The sequence below is a fragment of the Colossoma macropomum genome, unplaced genomic scaffold (assembly GCF_904425465.1).
Source record: "Colossoma macropomum unplaced genomic scaffold, Colossoma_macropomum, whole genome shotgun sequence".
Classification (NCBI taxonomy): Eukaryota; Metazoa; Chordata; class Actinopteri; order Characiformes; family Serrasalmidae; genus Colossoma; species Colossoma macropomum.
In genome coordinates, this window is record NW_023494797.1 from 11,994,378 (window position 1) to 12,014,526 (window position 20,149).

The 20,149-nt window shown below is 38.9% G+C and overlaps 1 protein-coding gene across 9 annotated transcripts in view; it reads right to left on the reverse strand.

Moving 5' to 3' along the window:
* Positions 1-20,149, reverse strand: part of mtss1lb (MTSS I-BAR domain containing 2b) — a 103,884-nt gene that overhangs the window by 27,474 nt on the left and 56,261 nt on the right. For all 9 annotated transcript variants that reach the window (XM_036584304.1, XM_036584301.1, XM_036584299.1 and 6 more), the window contains exon 4: positions 450-534. In XM_036584304.1, coding sequence (XP_036440197.1) covers positions 450-534 — 85 coding nt within the window. The remainder of the gene's footprint in view (positions 1-449; positions 535-20,149) is intronic.

Genomic DNA, 20,149 nt, shown 5'->3' on the forward strand with positions numbered 1-20,149 from the left:
ACGGCCTCCGTTCATCAGCCTGGACACTATACTTTTTTTCAGCTTCCTAACCTTCCACTAATTAATGCCAAACCTGTGAGGTTCCACAGGGCTAGCATATTAGAAACACCATCTAATGCAGGGGTGCGCAATCCTGATCCTGGAGATCTACCACCCTGGAGAGATCAGATCCAACACACCTGGCTCTAACATTCAGATGCCCCTGAAGGCCTTCATTACCTGGATCAGGTGAGCTTGATTAGGGCTGGAGCTAAACTGTGCAGGGTGGTAGGTCTCCAGGACCAGGACCTCTGGTCTAATAAATATGTGTAACCAAACTGGTTTTACGTTAAAACATTGTTTTCAAAATTTGAATGATCATTCCAAACTTTGAATGAATGTACACAAAATGCTAAAACGTGCAGTATTTGAGACGCATGGTTATTAAACAAATGTGTATATGTTCATACTTGGTGAAGTGGCGCAGTTTGGCCTCAATGCTGCGATGCCGCATGCACATCCGGGTCAGCGCCGATCCAATGTCCCGGGTGGCACCTGAAGGAAACACAACCATCAGAGAAAATGTCAGAACAAGAGTGGAAGAAAGTCAAATAAACACTAGGGTCGCACCTAGAAAGACACACCAGAGGACGAATACAACGTCTGTATGAACATCTCAGGAAAAACAATAGTAAATGTTTGCCACAGTATGGAATGTCATGGATATAGGCCGCACACTAATCACTGTCTTTTAAAAAGACTCTCATGTGTGCCCCCCAGAGCCAGTCAAATATTTATCATACACATAGTCCAGCCATTTACTCGTAATGTACACAGTCCGCGCCGCAATCCAAATAGTGCTGCTATTTGTGTGTGCGAGAGAGTGAAAGAGAGAGAGAGTGAGAGAGTACAACCTGTAGTGGTGACATATATCAGGCTATTTTTAGCAGCCGCTGAGCGTTTGGAAACTCCTGACCTCAGTATTTGGAAGAAGTAGCGCTCTCTCTTCCAAAGAAGGTGGCCTGAGAAGCTATTGTTTCTCCTGTGTTTATACGACTATTCCACTTGTTGAACTGAGCGAGTAAAAGCCCTGGATCTGGTGTCATTCCTGCGACTGATCTGCAGTTTAAATAGGTCAGCCACTCTCCAATTTACACAGAGAATAAAGGTAACACAGCTGACAGCAAAACAAACCACATAAAAGCGGGAAAATAACATGAGCTAGATGTTTATGATTTAAATGACTTGATTTCAGGAGAAATGAAAAAATGAGGGTGCTGATTCAACAGCATCTGCTGTAGAATGCTGGAATAGATTACAGTAATATGCAGTAAAGCAGGCACTCATTTTTTGACTGAAATAAAATTCTCAGGCTATTTTCAAATGTGAAAATCCTTTCAGAACAGCTATATTCCACTATTCCACTACTTATCCTAAAATAAATTGAATTTGAAATGGAATGTGAAATTTCACTACGCACTGAATCATTGCCTAAAGAACTGTAATTGAATTTATTTGTCATTAGCAAAGAGGTTTACTTGCACTAAATATGTTCAGCTTTAAACTTTTCTGTGGCAACATTGCACTTGAGACAGTCATTAAATAAAGCCACATTGAGTTGATCTACACTCTTAGTTTCAGTTAACTGGCTTTCAAAAAATTAGATAACTTTTTTTTTTTTTAACCATCAAAGATCATTTCATGACATCAATACTAGGATAAGACAAAGCTGACCAATGTTTGACTTTAGAGATAAGTGGACTAATGGTTCTGTAGCTGCATCAGCATTTTCAGCTTGTTCCGATGAAGCTCCAGAAGCTGGTATAAGTCCTAAACCCCAACCTAGGCCCAACACAGATTTCTCTGGGTCACACTTACCGGCCTGCCAATCCAGCCTGATTAGGCCTGATCCCTAATCCAGGTTCTACAGGGTTAATCTAGGCAAGGCCAAGGTGACCTATGAACATCATTAACCTCCATTCCCACTATTACCCTCAATGACCTTTCACCCTTCTCTCATGCCAAAGAGTCAATCGTTCAACCTGGGTTAATAATACAGACAAGATGCTGCTCTAATCAGATGTTTTGTGTTCATTTCTGGACTAAATTATAGTTATTAATAGTATAAAACTAGGCTTAAAGTGCTAGTTAGCCCCACATGTATTGTGATGATCATCTAAGACTTTTACTGAAAAGTTCACTGTTCTTTACTCACATTGGAGCTACTAGGCCAATTGTAGCTACCAAGTAATGAAAGTTTATGCCCTACCACAATGCTTTCTCTTCTGATACTGATATCCAATCTTCAAGTATCTGCCAATGCCAAGTACTGATAATGATCCTAAATCTTAATCCTGTTCAAAATTGTTATTATATAATCCTTAGATAAGATTTTGCAATAAGCATTTTTACTACAGTTCGTCTCACGAGTAAAATAATCCCACAATCCCAGACATGTTCCTTGCTTCAGTTAACCTCCATCCACCAAGCCTTACTTTGTAGTATGCCTTGGTACCAGTATTCGAGGGTCAGTATCAGCACCAATAAGGTATCGGTGCAACACCATATACTGCTATATATAAGATGGAGAAAAGTATGTCGCATAGCTAAAAACAGTATCAGCCATCTTGAAGCTTGAATTTTGTCTGTACTTTTGTCCAATTTTATGATAAAAGTTTGTCACAGAGTGTCAGAAACCACAAGCAAGTCTATTTGAGATTACATAACAATTCGGAGATACAACGCAATGTTCAATAAAGTTTTCTGATATCAAGATAATAACATCACAACTGATAAATTATTAAACTAGTGTGCCGTTAATTAACTAAGTGGATTTCAACAAGAACAGGCTTTTTGCTGTGTAAACAGAAATCTAACCTCTCCCTTAAGCAAATAGCAAAAAAAATAAATAAATAAATAAGTAACCATTCATTATAATAGAACAAGTTCATTCACTGTTGAGCAAAATAAAAATAATGAAATATATCAGAACAGATAGCACATTTTTGTGCACACAGTGTCACTGATGCAAAGAACTGCTCTTATAAAGTATCAGAAGCTCTTTGACTGCTAATGGCGCCCCTGGTGGAGAATTTGTAGCCTGAGAAATGTGAGTGAGTTCCATGAGATGCTTCAGTCTAAAAACAGTCAACAGCTTTTTGTATTCGTGTTTGCAGTCAGGCTACAAATACAGTCAAAGAGTAACAAATAAATATAACAAAAGAGTAACAAAAATATATATTTAATTCCTAAAAAGCTCCTTACGATGATGCAGATTTGTTGTGCCAGTGGCCAATACTGCTTCATACATTTTATTATAAGTCCATACATTTTACACACATCACTGAAAGTGAGGCTAGTCATCACATTTGAGGTGTTTTTACAGGCTAAGATTTCAGGATAGCGTAGTTTTAGAGCTGTGCATGTACGTGTTGTGTGACTGGCTGTTTAATCGAATGCTTAACTTACGTGCTCCCCACATGGAAGAGCAGGGTTCAAACCCAGCAGTTGTTGGGCTTCTAACACTTCGTTCCTATTGATCTAATTACATCACTCTGGCATTGTGCACGTGAGATAATTTGAACTGTTCTGTCATTATGGCTTGATGTGTTCATCAAAGAAACACATATTATGATAACGATAAAATACGGTGTATCATGCAGCCCTACAACTAAATGTGTGATGCAGTTTGCATGATGCTAACTGGTGGGCTATAAGCTTGCATTACATTTTAACTAAATAGAAACACCCCTGAAACTCTTGTTCTTGTTTTCCAACTTTTATTTTGCAAAGAAAATCAGACTTCAAAGCTTTCCTCCTAGCGGTGTGCTGACCAACCTCTGAACGACCTTGAAGATGGGAAAATGATCACAGTCCTTCAAATGAGAGAGCAATGACACACACACACACTGCTGAGCAAATCCATTACTATCAGCATTCTAACAGATGCTCTTGTGCGTCATAATGGGGGATCTGTGTCACATGACCTTTGTCCCAAAAACACTCCCTCAATGACATCACAATGAGGCAGAATTCGAGCGAATCAAAATCCAGCTGGTGCAACGTTAAAGTGCCAGGCACTCAAACAGGCCCTCCAGTGTCAAAAGCATGCTGATTTTATTACAGCCTGCTAGCCCCTTATTACTGTTGATATTTCTTTTGCACTTTACACAAAAGACACTGACTTGACGATCGGGCGGATTTTCTGCTCGGCTGCTCTGCGCACACACTATAAAATATGCACGCATGCAAATACGCACACACGCAAGGACAAACTCACACACATACACAGCTACCCAAACACACATACAGAGAAGCTCCATTCATAATTAACACATTCCTGCCTTGTGCCTACTGTTCTACCCAGCAACCATTCATTAATGCAGCGCACACCACTCAGAAAGCTGAAACACAGTCTAGTGTCACAACACCACAGCACCTTGAGATTAGGAGTGAAAACAGCGAGAGGAGTAGCAAGAGAGCAAGAGAGAGAGTAACAAAACAGAGAAGAGGAATGGAGAGGAGAGGAGAGGAGAGGAGAGGAGAGGAGAGGAGTGACAGACGGAATGTGAATTACATACTGAGAGTGTGAGATGAGAGAGAAAATAAAAGAGAGAGAGAGGGAGAGAGAGGAACAGAGAGAGAAAGCCGAGTGGGAGCATCTCACACATGTTAATTGCTTCTGGATTGATTTAGCAAGTGACTATGTATGTGTTTGTTTGTTTTCACTCATTTACAGGACAAATCCATGTCCAAATCCAGAGAAAAACAAGATAAACTTATAATATCCGAATCAACAAAATGGAACTGAAAGCTGTGTGTATGTTTCATCTTTCAAAACTAAAATGGGAAAAGCATTTCTTTTTAAATTAATGTGTTAGGACTGATTAGGCTGGTGAGCTTGTCAGCTGTCATTAGGAATTGTCAGCTGAAGAAAATCCAGAGCATAATGAATTCTCTGATGCTTCAAACCCTAAAACACAACAGCGATGGGTTCTTCTAAGCAGCTGGCTGAGGGTGTGAAAATAAAGCTAACTAATGCCTACAATACAGTGGAAGAGGCAATATCTGAAAGTCCAAAGAAACTCTCAGATAGAGCTACCTGGCCAAAAAGGTCCCCATATGACAGAAGTTCCTGCAGGAAGGTTTAGCTGACACAGGAGCGGTGGGCTAATGAAGTAAAAATGAAACTCTTTGGCCACAATCACTAAAGGTGTTTGGAGGAAAAAAGGAGCAGCATGTGATGAAAAGAACGCCTTGCCAACTGTTAAGCATGGGGGTGGATCTATTATGCTTTGGGGCTGTGTCTCAGCTGGTGACACAGATCAAAAAGACTTATAGCGTGATAACGTGATATGACACCATGTTATCACGATACACAGATAACACTGCACAGGTAGGTGGAAGAACGTATTCCACTAAATGTCAGCGAACTGTGGAGGCAAATGGACAATGACCTAAAACACTCTCCAAAATCCCAAACTACTACAAGAAGTGCAAGTTAAAGCTTTGGGAAGGTTGGCAGAACAACTACCCAAACTGGAACTCAAAAACAAACGGAATGCAATTCAGCTAAAAGGATGGGCTATGAAACACTTTACAGACTGACTGGAACAAAATGGCATTAAGGTACATTAGGTAAGTATTGAAAAAACTGGATCTGATATTGTGGCAGCTGTATACCTCTGTCCATACCACTAAAGGCCACTCATTTCTTTGATGGAACTGTTTTATAAAAGCCTTCGGCTTGCACCTGTGACCGAATCACAGTCTCTATTTAAATTTGCAATAACACATGACCTCAAATGCTCTATTGCTCAAATTTAATACTTTTATATATATATATAGAAAGAGACAGTGAGTGAACACAAGTTCAATAGACTGACAGAGAGTAAGTACATGTGTATGGTCTAGAGCAAGGAATTATGCAGGTGCTGCTGTAAGCCCTTATTTAACATTATCAGTGCTAACAATGCAAATAATAAATAAGTCTGTATACTCAATGGCTCCTTTATTAAGTATACCTACCTTAGCAGTTAAATCACTGTATCATATCCTGTTTGGTGCTTTTGACTTCCTCAACATTCTAGCACAACACAACAAGGTCTGCTGACATCTGGGCAGCACATTTCCATCTGCCCATGTGCCGAATGTCTGTGTGTAAGTAATCTGGTGAATTAACCTCTATTGCTCTCACATAACCTACTCAAAACACTCCAGCTGATATACGGGGTGCTTTACAAAGTATTTCTTCTTACTTAACCAGATTACTTAACCCCAAAGTCAAGCATGTCCAGTAATGCACATTTCTGCTGGACAGTCTTCAATTTGGCCTAAAGTTATTCAGCTAACTTAACTGACTACTTTTTAAAACACTTCCACCTCGTTAGTATCTGTGTCGAGGCCTTGACCAGGCTTCCCCGTTCAGAGCCGCTGAGTTTGTGCAGTAAAGTGGGGCAGTGTTCACACTCTGCTGCCACCTCCATCTGCTGTGGGCAGCCTGTGTTTACGGTTAAAGACCCCCACCACACTGCCCACTTATTGATTTTTCTCATGACACTTACTCAGCACAGCCGAGCAGAGACAAAGGAGTGAGCGAGAGAGAGAGAGAGAGAGAGAGAGAGAGAGAGAGAGAGAGACATATATAATACATATACAAGTTTTGAGCCATCAACATTTACATACCCAGAAATAAGGCACTCACACCCAGCTCTGTTGACAACACACACACCCAGCCCTGACAACTGACCACACGCAAAGCACACCCCACACACACACCCATCACACCTAAGGCGAGGAATAACCTGAAAGTAAATGACTTTCTTATGTATACCAGTGCAATAGTTGTACGTGTGTGTGCTTGCTAAAAGAGAAAGCTCAATTAATCAAAGTTTTATTATTATCGCAATATATTATTAAGGGCTGCAGTGATAGAACAGAAAAGACAGAATGAACAGAGTGATGTAATCAGATTGGCAGGTGTGCTCCCGTGATCCACACTCAGTGATTTAACCAGAGCCAGTTACAAAACCCATACATGTGCACAGCTTAAAAACTAATCTATCCTTAACTATTAACATGTAATAATACTTTAAACATGATGACTGTTCTCAAGCCTAGAGTTGTGTTTAAGTGCATGAAGCAGTATTACTTACTGTCACAACACACGTGCATCACCATAAGGAGCTTTTAAGGGAGTTAAATAAATATTTTATTGCTTTTTGTAGGCTGATAGAAAAAGCTATTCAGGGACTGCTGACAGCTTTACAGTTCACAAAAATGTCATTAATTTTATTTTGCACGTTGCACAACAGTAAATGGTGCTATTGTAATTTGCCAATCTGCTTAATCAAACAGCTAAGAAAAAAGCTTCTTCCTCACCTAGTCAGAGACACTGTTTTATCATAATTTATTGCTTCTCATATGGTCATCAAAACGTCCAACAACTTTATTGATCATTGCATTTCATGTCCATATCATGCAGTCATAACGGCCTCACCATGTCCACCATGCTTTGTTTTACCATGCCACATCCGCTATCACAAATATCCATGCTAAAACATTTGTCCTCAATCTGCTAACACTCCAAATTTGTGTGTGTGTGTGTGTGTGTGTGTGTGTGAGAGCAACTGAGACAGCAGTTCTAGGACCGTGTGGGGTGCCCAGAATTCCACCCATGGTCTTAATGAACTTAATGGAATAACAGAAGCAGACAAACTGTGTTTGCCTGGCTAACAACCAATAGACTGACAGAGAGTAAGTGCATGTGTATGGTCTAGAGCAAGGAATTATGCAGGTGCTGCTGTAAGCCCTTATTCAACAATATCAGTGCTAACAATGCAAATAATAAATAAGTCTGTGCAATCAATGGCCTATTTATTGAGTACACCTACCTTGCATCTACACTCATTGTCCATTTTACCAGCTCCACTTACCATATAGGTGCATCTTGCAGTACTTCAGTTACAGACTGTAGTCTTCTGTATTTCTGAGTAACTAAGCCCCCTTTACCCCATTCATCAATGGTCAGGACCACCACCGGACCACCACAGAGCAGGTATTATGCGGGTGGTGGATCATTTTCACGGCAATGCCACTGACATGTTAGTGAGTGTCGTGTTGGTACAAGTGGATCAGACACAGCAGTTTTGCATCGCATTAAAACCAATAATCCAATTCCAATAATGAATAAGTTAATATAACCTGCAGATGTCTTTATTCAATTTAGAAATCAAATAAACTCTACATAGACGGCATCTGATCATAACTATTAGCTGATCCCCTCATCAGTCTAACAGATTCCAGAACTTAATACAGTTTGTACTAGTCCCACATGGAAATACAATATTTGGCCACATATGCACACATATCATAAAGGGTCAAGCATATATTTCTAAATATATGTACATATATGTTGTGAACATTTTTGTAAGTATCATGTATAAGTGTATATGGATGTATATGGAACAGATGAGGAAGGAACTTAAAAACCTTAAATAATATGAAGCCAGGAAATATGCTAAATAAATGGCATCCATATAGGAATAATGGGAAGAGAAAGGCTAACAAATGATGTAGAGACATGGACTGTATGGTCTGTAATTGTAGAACTACAAAGTGCACCTATATGGTAAGTGGTCCTGATCAAATTGATAATAAGTTTGGGTGGCCAGTTGTGTGTACATTGCAATATTTCATACATTTTTAACTAGATAAATTTTCAGAAATTATACTTTCAAAAAGCATTTGGCTCCAGCAGTGCAAATCTGCAGCCATTGCCAGTCAAAGCACAGGCACTGCCACAGCTGTATGTGCTGAGATTACGTCAGTTCTAGAACCTGCCTAGAGAGCTGACGACACTTCCAGTGCTCAATATATAGAAAACAGGCACTGATTAGCTGACAGCACTGTTGCCTCCAGCAAGTTCAATCTATCGGAAGGCTACAGCAAGGCTCCTGCCTCGTTTCCAGGGCAACAGATGGAAGGAGCGGCGAAGGTGTGCGGATGGAGAGAGCAGAGCAGAACAAGCGCTGCAAAAATCAATCAGGCCGAGCCGGCCATGACGCTGCATAATGCTGTCTGCTGGAGCCTCATTCATTCTAGCCTCATAACGTATCTGCTTAGCTCTCTAATATACGCTGGAACACATTCACCAAGATGGTATTGAAATGAATGATAGGAATAGTTTGGTAGAAAATCAAATGAACACATTCAATTTAAATAGTTGATCGAGGAAGACATGTTTGGTGTTTGAAGTTTGCTTCTTTATCCTGCTAGAAAAACCATTAAAGATTAGCACGTCTGGTCACCAGCAAAACCATATGTTGTGTTTTGGACACTGATATGCTGGTATATCAACACGACCATGCTGGATGACCAGCTAAACCAGCACCAGACCAGCATATACCAGCTTAGACCAGTATAGAATTCATGATGGTCCATGCTGTTTTTTTCAGCAGGGCATTTCTGCACTAAATCTACAAAGCTAATGGTGCTAACAAGCAGTGGAAGCTTATAGTGGAAGCGAGCTAGTGAGATATTTCAAGAAGACTTGTGATTTATGGCACACTGGATAAAGATACATTACACAGCATGCAGTTTGTTGCTGATTGGTGGGCTTCCATTACTTGTCAGCTACGTAACAAATATCAACCCCTGACAAAAACCAACAGTACACACAAAGTAGACCTACTTCATGTGTGCAACATTGCTTCAAATGAACATGGTACAGATATTACACACTTATTAGTGTCTCAGTTGTAATACATCAGACTTCTACAGAGCCTGTGGTTTTTTCCCACCCTCCATTGCCTTCTCTTTCTCTCTCTCTCTCTCTCTCTCTCTCTCTCTCTCTCTCTCTCTCTCTTTAATCCAGATGTCTCTTCTCTCTCCGTCATGAGACCAGGCAGTGCAGCATGTGTGCAGCCCCATGACTCTGTGTGGCTTTCGAAATGAGGGGCTGTGAGCCACACAAACAGACCTAACCTCACCACACATTCAAATCCAAAACATTCCATCACAGCTTCACACAGACCAAACACAATGCACCTAGTAATTCACACAGGTAAACAATCATTTAGTAGCTAATTCATACAGGTTTACATATTTAGCTTCAGCGCTCATGCTAAAGCAAATGGAAAAAATGCATTAAATAACATAAAAAAGCATATTTGAAGATTTATGAACAGTCTATGTCAGCATTCACAAGATGACATCAGATGTTTTATGAAGTAAATGACTTGTATTGACATAGAGGCCCTTAAACTAAAGTGTTAGACATTTGTTCTATTTATAATACAGTTATTAAGCATCATTCCAAAGCAATGGAACATAAAAGGATGATACCTAGTAGAGAACACCATAAATAAGCTTTTCCTGTATTACTTTAGAATGAGGGCATCTTTCATAGAGCTGATACAGAATAAGGTGCTTAACTAGGCCTCATAAAGTTCATCATAAAAGTGTTATAAATGGAACAAACGTCATCACATTACAATCACATCACAATGTCATTTACTTCATAAGCATCTGATGTCATCTTGTGAATTCTAGCATAAACTAGAAGCATTACTGACTACTCAAATATTGCTTTTTAACTATGCTGCTCATTCTTATGCATGCGTCTCTATGCAGGACACCTCCCAAAAATGCTACCAAACCAGATAAAGCTAAAGCTTAATGGACAACTTGATCTTATGACATCCTGTAACATACACTAAAGCTGATACCATAAAGGCGAACAGACTTTTGAATGCAATCGATCTCATATCGACAATTACTCAAATCCATTATGATCCCGTTTCAGCTTCCTGGAAGTGAAGGCTCATTTTACACACAGCGATGTAGCCGAAGTGCCCTACAGCCCAGAAGACCTCTGAACAGTCCTAACTGTGTGTGTGTTAGAGGGCTTTCTGCACTGTGAAAGATGTTATGACACAGAATACAGAGCCGTTCTGAAGACGCAGTGACAGTATGTATGAGCATCTTCCCCACGAAAACCACAAGAGCATGACACAATCAGATTAAGTCATCGGCACTTGTCAAGACTGACCTCATCCCGCATCCACAGCCAGCGCACATTTACACACTAACCTGGTAGAGCACCCCAGAGACACACACACACACACATGCACACACTGACGGAATGGGTCAACAAGCACTCAGTGAAGAGAAACTGGAAAATAGGTCAGACAAGATGTATCTCACTCCAACGCAACTCATACACAGAGCAAAGCAAAAAGAAATAGGAAGGCATCGTATTGAAGAGCCTATTTAATGGAAAACCATATTTGTTTTTTAAATACAAGTTGTTACTGTTAGTTTCAAAACGTGCCATTCACTCCCCGGTCCATGCAGTCCATATATGGAAACCAAGCTGCAAAAATGGCCTAGTTATTGCTTTTGTGATGTCACAAAAGCAACAAATTTACATATAGTATAGTGCAAAACGTTTTGAAAAAAAAAGCTTTAAAAGGCTAATTAGCTGATCAATAAGCATGTATTTGCTTAGAAAAAAAAAACAGTTGTATTACAACAAATAACAATAATATTATATAAGTTAGTGTGGTGGCTTAACCATTTCCAAACCTTTCAATGTGGCAACCCAGTATTATTTGTAGTTATCATCCAATACCTGGTTTGGCTAATCAGCGCTTCTTTACATTAAATCAGGAGTGTTGGTGATGAAAATTATCCATGCAGTGGCTACGGTTTTGAGCTCGCTCACAAGAAATTAACAACAACTGTAAGCTTATTTGCATTTATTCTAATGACATATGGTGATTTTACAAGCAAAAACACACTTACTGCCAAAATAACAACCTGTTCCATGCTAAGACACAGAAAGAGGTTGAAAAATGCTCCTCTAAAAAATAATTATGTCTATTCTGGTACATAAAATCCACAAAAGCATTATAATTGGACACTGAGGTAAGAAAAATGTAGGATATGGGCCCTTGAAGTATTATTAGTTTCCATCCTATTATTAATTATTATGGCTTTTATTTTTCTTTAATATGTTTGTAAAGTGCTGCACTCAGACATAAAACACACAAAAACTTGGTGCTCTGAAGCCACACTTGAGCCCATAGCGTGATCCTGAATACTGTATCATGAGCTCAATATGCATAATTTAGTGATTACTGCATGAGCAGAAAATAGCTGCTGGGCCAGAGAGAGCAGCACTGCTGGAGCCACCAAAACTGACTTTTTGCCACTGACCACATTATCACTCAGTCCTATTTTCTCTCACTAAGGGGCTGAGGGGTATGAGCAATATGACAATATGGTATCAATATCATCATGAATAGGTCATAATACACTTTTCTGAGTGTATCATGAGTATCAGCAGTACTAGAATACTAAACAACTGTCATTATCAAAAAATGATTTAAACCAATTAAAGACAGGCTATAAACAATAACAATAACCAGTTTATAGTAAGTGCATCAACTGCAAAGTAATAAAAAAGAGCTGACTGGATTTCAGCCTGTTATTTCATCTTGCTTTGTTCATTTTTACCAATTGTTGACTGATTTTGAATTGTTCTAAAAAAGTTTTATTTGTAAATGTTTCACCTAAAATAGTTTATTCTAAGTAATAAAAAATCAAATACTTGTTAAAAAATTAAAAATACAATACTATGACATCATGATAACATCCTATTGGCTCCTTGTTACTATGCAGTTACAGTTTCACTGTTACACCTAGTTTTTCATTACAGGCCCTCCAAAGGCTACTAGGTCATTTTTCAGCAACACATGCAATTGATCAGTGTTCAATTGCATGTGTTGCTGAAAACTGTTGCTACCTGCAATGTATCAAAAGTGCAAAGTATTGCGATAATAATAACACATCATAGAGATGGACTGTAGTTTTTTTAGAGACTGAGTTGTGGGTTTGGAGGGAGCTGGTTTGGGATTCATTCATGTGAATGAGAGGCTCTCTTTCAATGCAGTGAGGCAGAAAAGGGGATACACGTCCCATCACCCTCAAACAAACCTAATCATTCAGAGAGAGAGAGAGAGAGAGAGAGAGAGAGAGAGAGAGAGAGGAGAGAGGAGAGAGAGAGAGAGAGAGGGAGAGAGAGAGAGAGAGAGAGAGAGAGAACTAATTTACCACATAAACACACAGCCCTTCTTTTGCAGTGAATTTCAATGAGACTCTTTAGTAGTTTTTGCACAGTATGTACCACCCCTCTCTCTCTCTCTCTCTCTCTCTCTCTCTCTCTCTCTCTCTGTCTCTCTCTCTCTCTCCCTCTCTCGCCCATGGCCTTCCCACTAGTACATCGCCATGGCAACGACAGAGATGAAATCTGCTGAGAGACTCGTCTGCCCCCCTTCCTCTTTCTGCTGCGCCATCCGTTCACACACACACACACACACATGCATGCATACATAAACTAATATACTATTGCTATCACAACAAAACCCTGTTAGACATTAAACAGACTAGGAGACAACCTCTAATGTACTCTAATGTATGTTAATAACAAGATTTTAATCCAAGTCGATCCAAATGTGTCAACACATTCAGTGATGTTGAGGCCTGGACTTGGGAGTGGTCAGTTCATTGTTTTGAGATTGATGTGCACAGCTTATTTCGTCTATTCCTTTTTCTCAGTAAGGTCTTCTTGACAGCTACACATCCTTTCAGACCCATAGTGCTGAGTTGTCTTCTCACAGTGGAAGGATGGACAGAAAGTTTTCAGATCTGAAGTAAAAGTGGAGCTTGATTTTCTCCTCTCTCTCAAAGATGAAAGCTTTAAGGACCGTTTATCTGACGGGGACAGTTTTGGTGGTCTACCAGGTCTTTTTCTTATTTAGGAAATTCCAGTTTTGGGAACTCTTTATCTTTCACCTGCAAGTGGATTATCTTATATCTGATCTTCTCAGAAATATCTCCTGAAAAATGATTAACTTGTACTTGATGGCCATTGTGACTATATTGTTAGAAATAAAGGTTCTGTGTAGACACATTTTTCATTCATCAAGGTACAAGCAATGTTCCCTCAAAGGCACAACAGTAGTTTTAAGATCCAATTGAGTATCTTAAATAAGTTTTTCCAAGAGGAAAAGTACATATTTGTACCTTTTCATAATCTAATGTTCTAGGCCAAAATAAAATCAAAGCCTGGAGACGAGACGGGGTGTGTGGAGTCAACACAACTTAGAAAATATAATTTCAGAGGATTATGGTACAATGATGTTCCCTGACTAAAGGTACTGAGATGTACCCTTGAGAGTACCACCCCAGTGAAAAGAGGGGCACTGCCCCAGTGACAGCTTCACACCTTTATTTCTGAGAGTGTGGGAATAAAATATATACAGGACAGTCTCTGTGTTGTTTGAAGTTTTGTTATGATAGTAATCATATGTGTCATGGTTAGACTTGCAAATACACCACTTTTGCTCCTTAATCAGCGCACAGCATTGACATCCACATAAGTATGTAAAGCAGCTGAGCTTTTTCTGTCTGTAACTGAGCACATGCATGCAGTCTGACCATTCTGAGCATTTAAACATCTGGAGAAAGAAATGAACGACAGAGAGAGAGCGAGAGAAAGAGAGAGAGAGAGAGAGAGAGAGAGAGAGAGAGAGAGAGAGAGAGAGAGAGAGAGAGCAAGCTGGTACTAATTATCGATAGTTCCTCTGGGGGATAAGGAGAGTTTTAATAGCTCTGTTTTATGGGTTACTCTCCTGCTGGGAGACACAGGATTACAGACAGTGCTCCTCTAACACACACACGGAGAACATGCAAAGCACACGTACAAGCTCAGTCCTGCATTCCCACACACAGGAGCACTGGAGAGCACCGCATGGGATTTTTGCTGACGCACACCACAACAGCTTACGTACACACTGAAGAAAGTGGATCACTGGAGAGCAATGTGTCCTATATAGGCTGTGTATTATTATGTAATTATAATACACAAATGTATTATGCATTTTCTGACAATTTTAAAGCACATATTGGAAAAAAAAACATAAAATCACGTGTCATAACATTTGCACAGGCCATATTTTGTATTATTTTCTCCATATATGTCAAATTAGCAAATAAACAGTATTTGTGTGTTCTCTGTGGAGGATGTGTTAACTTATTTTTACTTAGAAAACAAACGAAACCTGACATTTGTGTGTGTGTGTGTGTGTGTTGTTTTAAGGGGCTGCCACTATCGATTATACTGGTAATCAAATAATTTAGCAATTGATCTGATGATTAATCGAGCAATCTTTAATGTTGCTTTTAGCCAGTCATTTAATACATTTGTCACAGCTACATATCATTACACAGCAGAGTTCACTGCTGAAATCTTCACTTCATAAGTAGCCTAAGTACCATCCCAATGACAAAGCTCATTTTTGCCAGCATCTGAATGGGAATTTCAAGGTTATGTTGGCGTCACACTAGCGGGGGTGTGCATTCATTTCCTATGCATACTTTCATGTTACTAAAAGGGAAAAAAATGGTTTTACTTGTGTGGCACACATTGTGACCCCTGGTTCCTATGACCACCACTGTAAAGACATCTGAGCTGGTAAGTTTCTCTACAATGCACTATTTCACATCAGACCGCTCTGAATGAATCTCAAACATTTAATTATTCAGATAGTTACATAAAAAATTGCCGGAAATCCCATTTAAGCTGGGATTTGAAGCATATGGAACTTGTAACGGACATTCTGGTGGTGATGTTTTACGCTGTATTTCAGAAAAGTCAAACTATGTTCTATATTCTATATATTCTATATATTATCTATAAACACTGAATTTTACGTCATATGAAACTCTCTTTTCACTGATGTTCACAAAAACGAGCTGAGTGCTAATGGCACTGGGGAAAAACTGTAGTCCTCTTTCCATCAGAGGTTTATATACGTATGTAAGAGTGTGTGTGTGTGTGTGTGTGTGTGTGTTCAGACCCCTGTGGAACAGTAACCCACCCAAGCTGGCCTAGTTCTCAGGGTCCACTGTACCCCACAGCAGCCCGTTTGGCTTTTAAACTCTCAGCTCACGCTTTACACAAGCGAGTGAGCATCGAGAGTGCCCTGATGCACACACACACACACACACACACACACCCATAACCTCCCCACTAACTGCACTTATACACACAATCAAGTCACATACAGTTCACACAAAACCAGCCAATCAACATTCACCACATTGTCTGAAAGCAACTAAATAAGCAAAACATTCTGGCCCTGATGGTAGTTTGATTTGCCACTTAAAAAAGAAGATTAAAGACAATTCCACCGTATTTTGTTTAGAAAGTTAAGGAGAGGCCTGGAGAAGGTTAACCGTCTCCAAACGCTTCTTGTAACCATCAATTAGATTGCTGCACCTTTTCACTGACGTTCTGCCTCGCCCTGTTTTACTGGAAACTCTGTGATTTGTGTTGTTCTAGGCACTCTTAGGCTCTTAAGGAATTCTGAGCTGATACAAATCTCATACTTGTGCGTACGATGCCGATCCTGATGCTGATTCATGAACATTTATAAAATGCAGAAATTGAGACCAGGAGTTTTAAAGAAACATCCTGAACAATTCTGAACTCTTCTCTTATCTGTTTAGTCACCATGACAATTTCAGTTCGGATCAAAATAAAAGCTCCCAAGTACAGTCTAATCCTAACTCCAGATAAGAAAAGGGTTATTACAGAAGCAAAGAAATTTCTTAACTACTGGCCTAACATCCAACTCTAAGAGGTAAAACCATCCCTGACCCTGTAGGTATGTTCCTCTTTCCTCATTCGCTCTTACTATCTGCATGCGTTACAGTTGGTAAAAACTTGCCAAAAACAAAATGTTGTAGCAATGATTATGAATAATCATATGAGTAATGAGGAGTCAGAGTTGAACGAGTGGCTGTTTATTAGGAGGAATGGCATCACCGTGGCTCACACGCCGACTAAAGTTCTGGGAAACGGATACTGAAACTTTTTTCAAACTACTGAATTCTGACATCTCAGTCTGACAGATAGATTTGCTGCTATGATTAAAGAATGTACAATATTTACTTACATAGCATTTCAAGCCACTGATCATGTGCAGCATTTCTACACCAACCACGTCATTCAACACCCCAATACACCACCACTCCACATCTGTCACAACACACCTTTACTGCACTCATTGCTGCTGATGCTTTTTGCACCCTGATGTTAGCTGTATTTTATACTGTATATTCCTTATATTTGGATTTATACAACTTAGATTTTGTACTGTCATATAGCTAATTTCAGTTTTTATCTTATTCTTGTCTTATTTATTATCTGTCATAAATATAAATGCACCATTTGAGGTTGATGCACTTCAATACTGTCTTGACAATAAAGTTCTTGATTCTTGAATCTTGAATCTTCTTGTATATCACACTTTAGTTTAATAATTTTTGGTTTTGTTTTCATAATTTTTTATAATGGTAGCTGTCTAGCTAACTAACTTCCATTTTTTAAATGTTATTTTGATTGCGTGTTTCCTTTTCAACTGTTTGAGAAACATCATCTAACATAACTGTTTATCCACCCTAATTGAGTAGTTTAGTTTAGATGAGATACTATAAGATATAATTCCTAAATTATGATACAATTTGCAGAAATCGTTTCTTATCCTTGTCAAATCTTAACTTAGGACTAAAGTTTCTGTAATAGGATTACAAATGCTGTTAAAATGAATAAAATGTAGATGTTGTAGCACAGTAGCATACTGTCATACTGGTTTGAATTATCAGTTAAATGTAAGCATCGGGTGTGGACACACTTCCTTTAAATAATTATCTGCGAATACCAATATGATTCTGACATCACTGTGCATGTGGATTTGGATTTCCTGAACTGAAAAAGCAACCTTTACACATAATTAAAACTAACAAATATTCTGTTTCTTTCAACATAGCAAAATCAGGATGGTAATAAATTTGACCATGAGTGTATGTCTGCAGTTGGAACCTTTTTTTTTCACCCTTCATCAATAGTGGGTCAGACAGAGCATTGTCCAACAATGAGTCCAGACACAGGCCTGAGGGCAAACAGTCCAGCAGCCTTTCAGCACAGGAGCCGAGAGCAACTTACAGAGGCAAGACCGACTTTACAGATTTACAGTCGTACGCAAAGCTTAAACTCCCCTGGTCAAATTACATGTTTAGGTGATTTTCTAGATGAAAATGAGATGATACATCGTCTACGAGGAATGCACAATTTCTACTCATTTGCTGATTTTCACATTTTTGAAAAACATAAAATCTAAAATGTGCCATAACTTTTGCATACATTGTATATTTATTTTTTCCAATATATTAAATTCAGCAAATAAACAGTAATTGTGTATTATGTGCAGAGGTATGTTCACTGTTGACAATGAATTAACTTATTTTCACTTAGAAAATCAATAAAATACATACATTTGACCAGGGGTGCTAAAAATTTTGCACCGTACAGCTAAGCGGGGCTGTATATGGGAATATTTCAAGCATTAAACTTGTACAGTGTATTACAATTGTTAGCTTTTTGTGTATGACAGTTGCTAGCTGTACACAAAAAAAATTAAATGTTCCATGTTTTCATTTGTTATTCATAACGTTATGAATATGAAAACGATGATCTTCAACACTGCTGTAGTCAGTTAACTCCATATTCCTCCTATTTTGTTTTAGGAAATTTATATTTTTAGCAATATGAAGTAAGCATACGCAATACTATGTTTGGTTTTCTGTACTGTCCCATGTAGCTGTGTAAGATGAGTCTGAGAAAATCATACTGGAACGCTGTGTAAGTATAAGATCAGAGTAAACATCTTTTATTTTTCTCCTGGATAACATAAACATGCACATACAGACATACACGCATGAGCACTCTAGAGGGTCAGGAGGTCACCGTTATCCCACAATGGGGGGTGTGTTGGGTTGAGACGGCAGTCAGAGGAACTGGACTTCACACAGTTACTGCAGATACAGATCTCATATGGAGAGATCAACAGCCAGCGGTTTACACTGGAGCCATTCATCAGCTTGTTTTCTTCCTGCATGCCTCCTCCTAACTAGGACAACCCCCTTATCTTCACTCAGCAGTACCAGCAGTATGCACAGCTAAAGCTCTTCTGCCCCAGCAGCATGACACACAACACTGTACACACATTAAAGTGGAGGAGAGGGAAATGTGCTAAAAGTTTGTGGTGCAAAGTGAACTAGAAGTGTAAATCAGTCTGAAGGCAGTTGTTCAGCTGCATTGATTTTGGAACTCTATCACTTATACTATAATTACTTATATGAATATTTAATAAAGTAAGCACTTATTTTTTATAAATCAAGAAAAACTGCAAAAGTTCTGTGTAGGGTGCATATTTTGGCAAACTCTTTTGACCTATAAACGACCATTATTAGCAAGTACGCCTAAAATCAAGGCCCAATCCATCAAAATATCAATTATAAAACAAATAGTTCCGTTTCTAGGACATCTAATTGTCAAATTGTAAAATACTTGATATACACACACTTATGAGTAAACATATCATCTGAATTCTGTATTAATGCGACAAAATGCTCATGGAGTGTAGTACTGATAGATGCAAGCAAAATCCTTCATAAGTTCATCATTATATGACCAAATACTAAAAAGTGAGTGGAATATTCAAAGGCCTACCTAAAATTCTATATTCTAAAATTCTAAAGTTACATTTGCCTCTCATTAGTAGCCCAAATAAGAATGAACATAAGAACCATGACCGGTGCTCGCTTTGGCTCAGGACACCTCAGCGGCTCCTGAGGTTTCCTTCTACATAATTTTGCACGCCCATGTGTGATTTCCTCACACAACCATGCAACACACACAGTTGTCTTGCCTATCGCTTATGTTTGCTTGCTGTAGATGTTACATTGTTGTAGTTGTGCTATCATCTTCCTGAAGTAGTTGCAAACAGCACTATTTTAGCTCGGCATTACGAGCACAACGAATTGCTCACTGAGTCCTCATATGTACAATTAAAAACGTTCCACCATTCCGAAAGCTACTTGAAATAGGAAGTGCTATTTTATCAGGAATTAAATAAAATGAACATTTTTATGTCCATACCATTGGTTAACAGTTAATCAGTTAATCCCTGACATCCCCAATTTCATGCATTGATTTTATTGTCTATACTGCACTATTGTGTACCTATGGCTACGTCACATC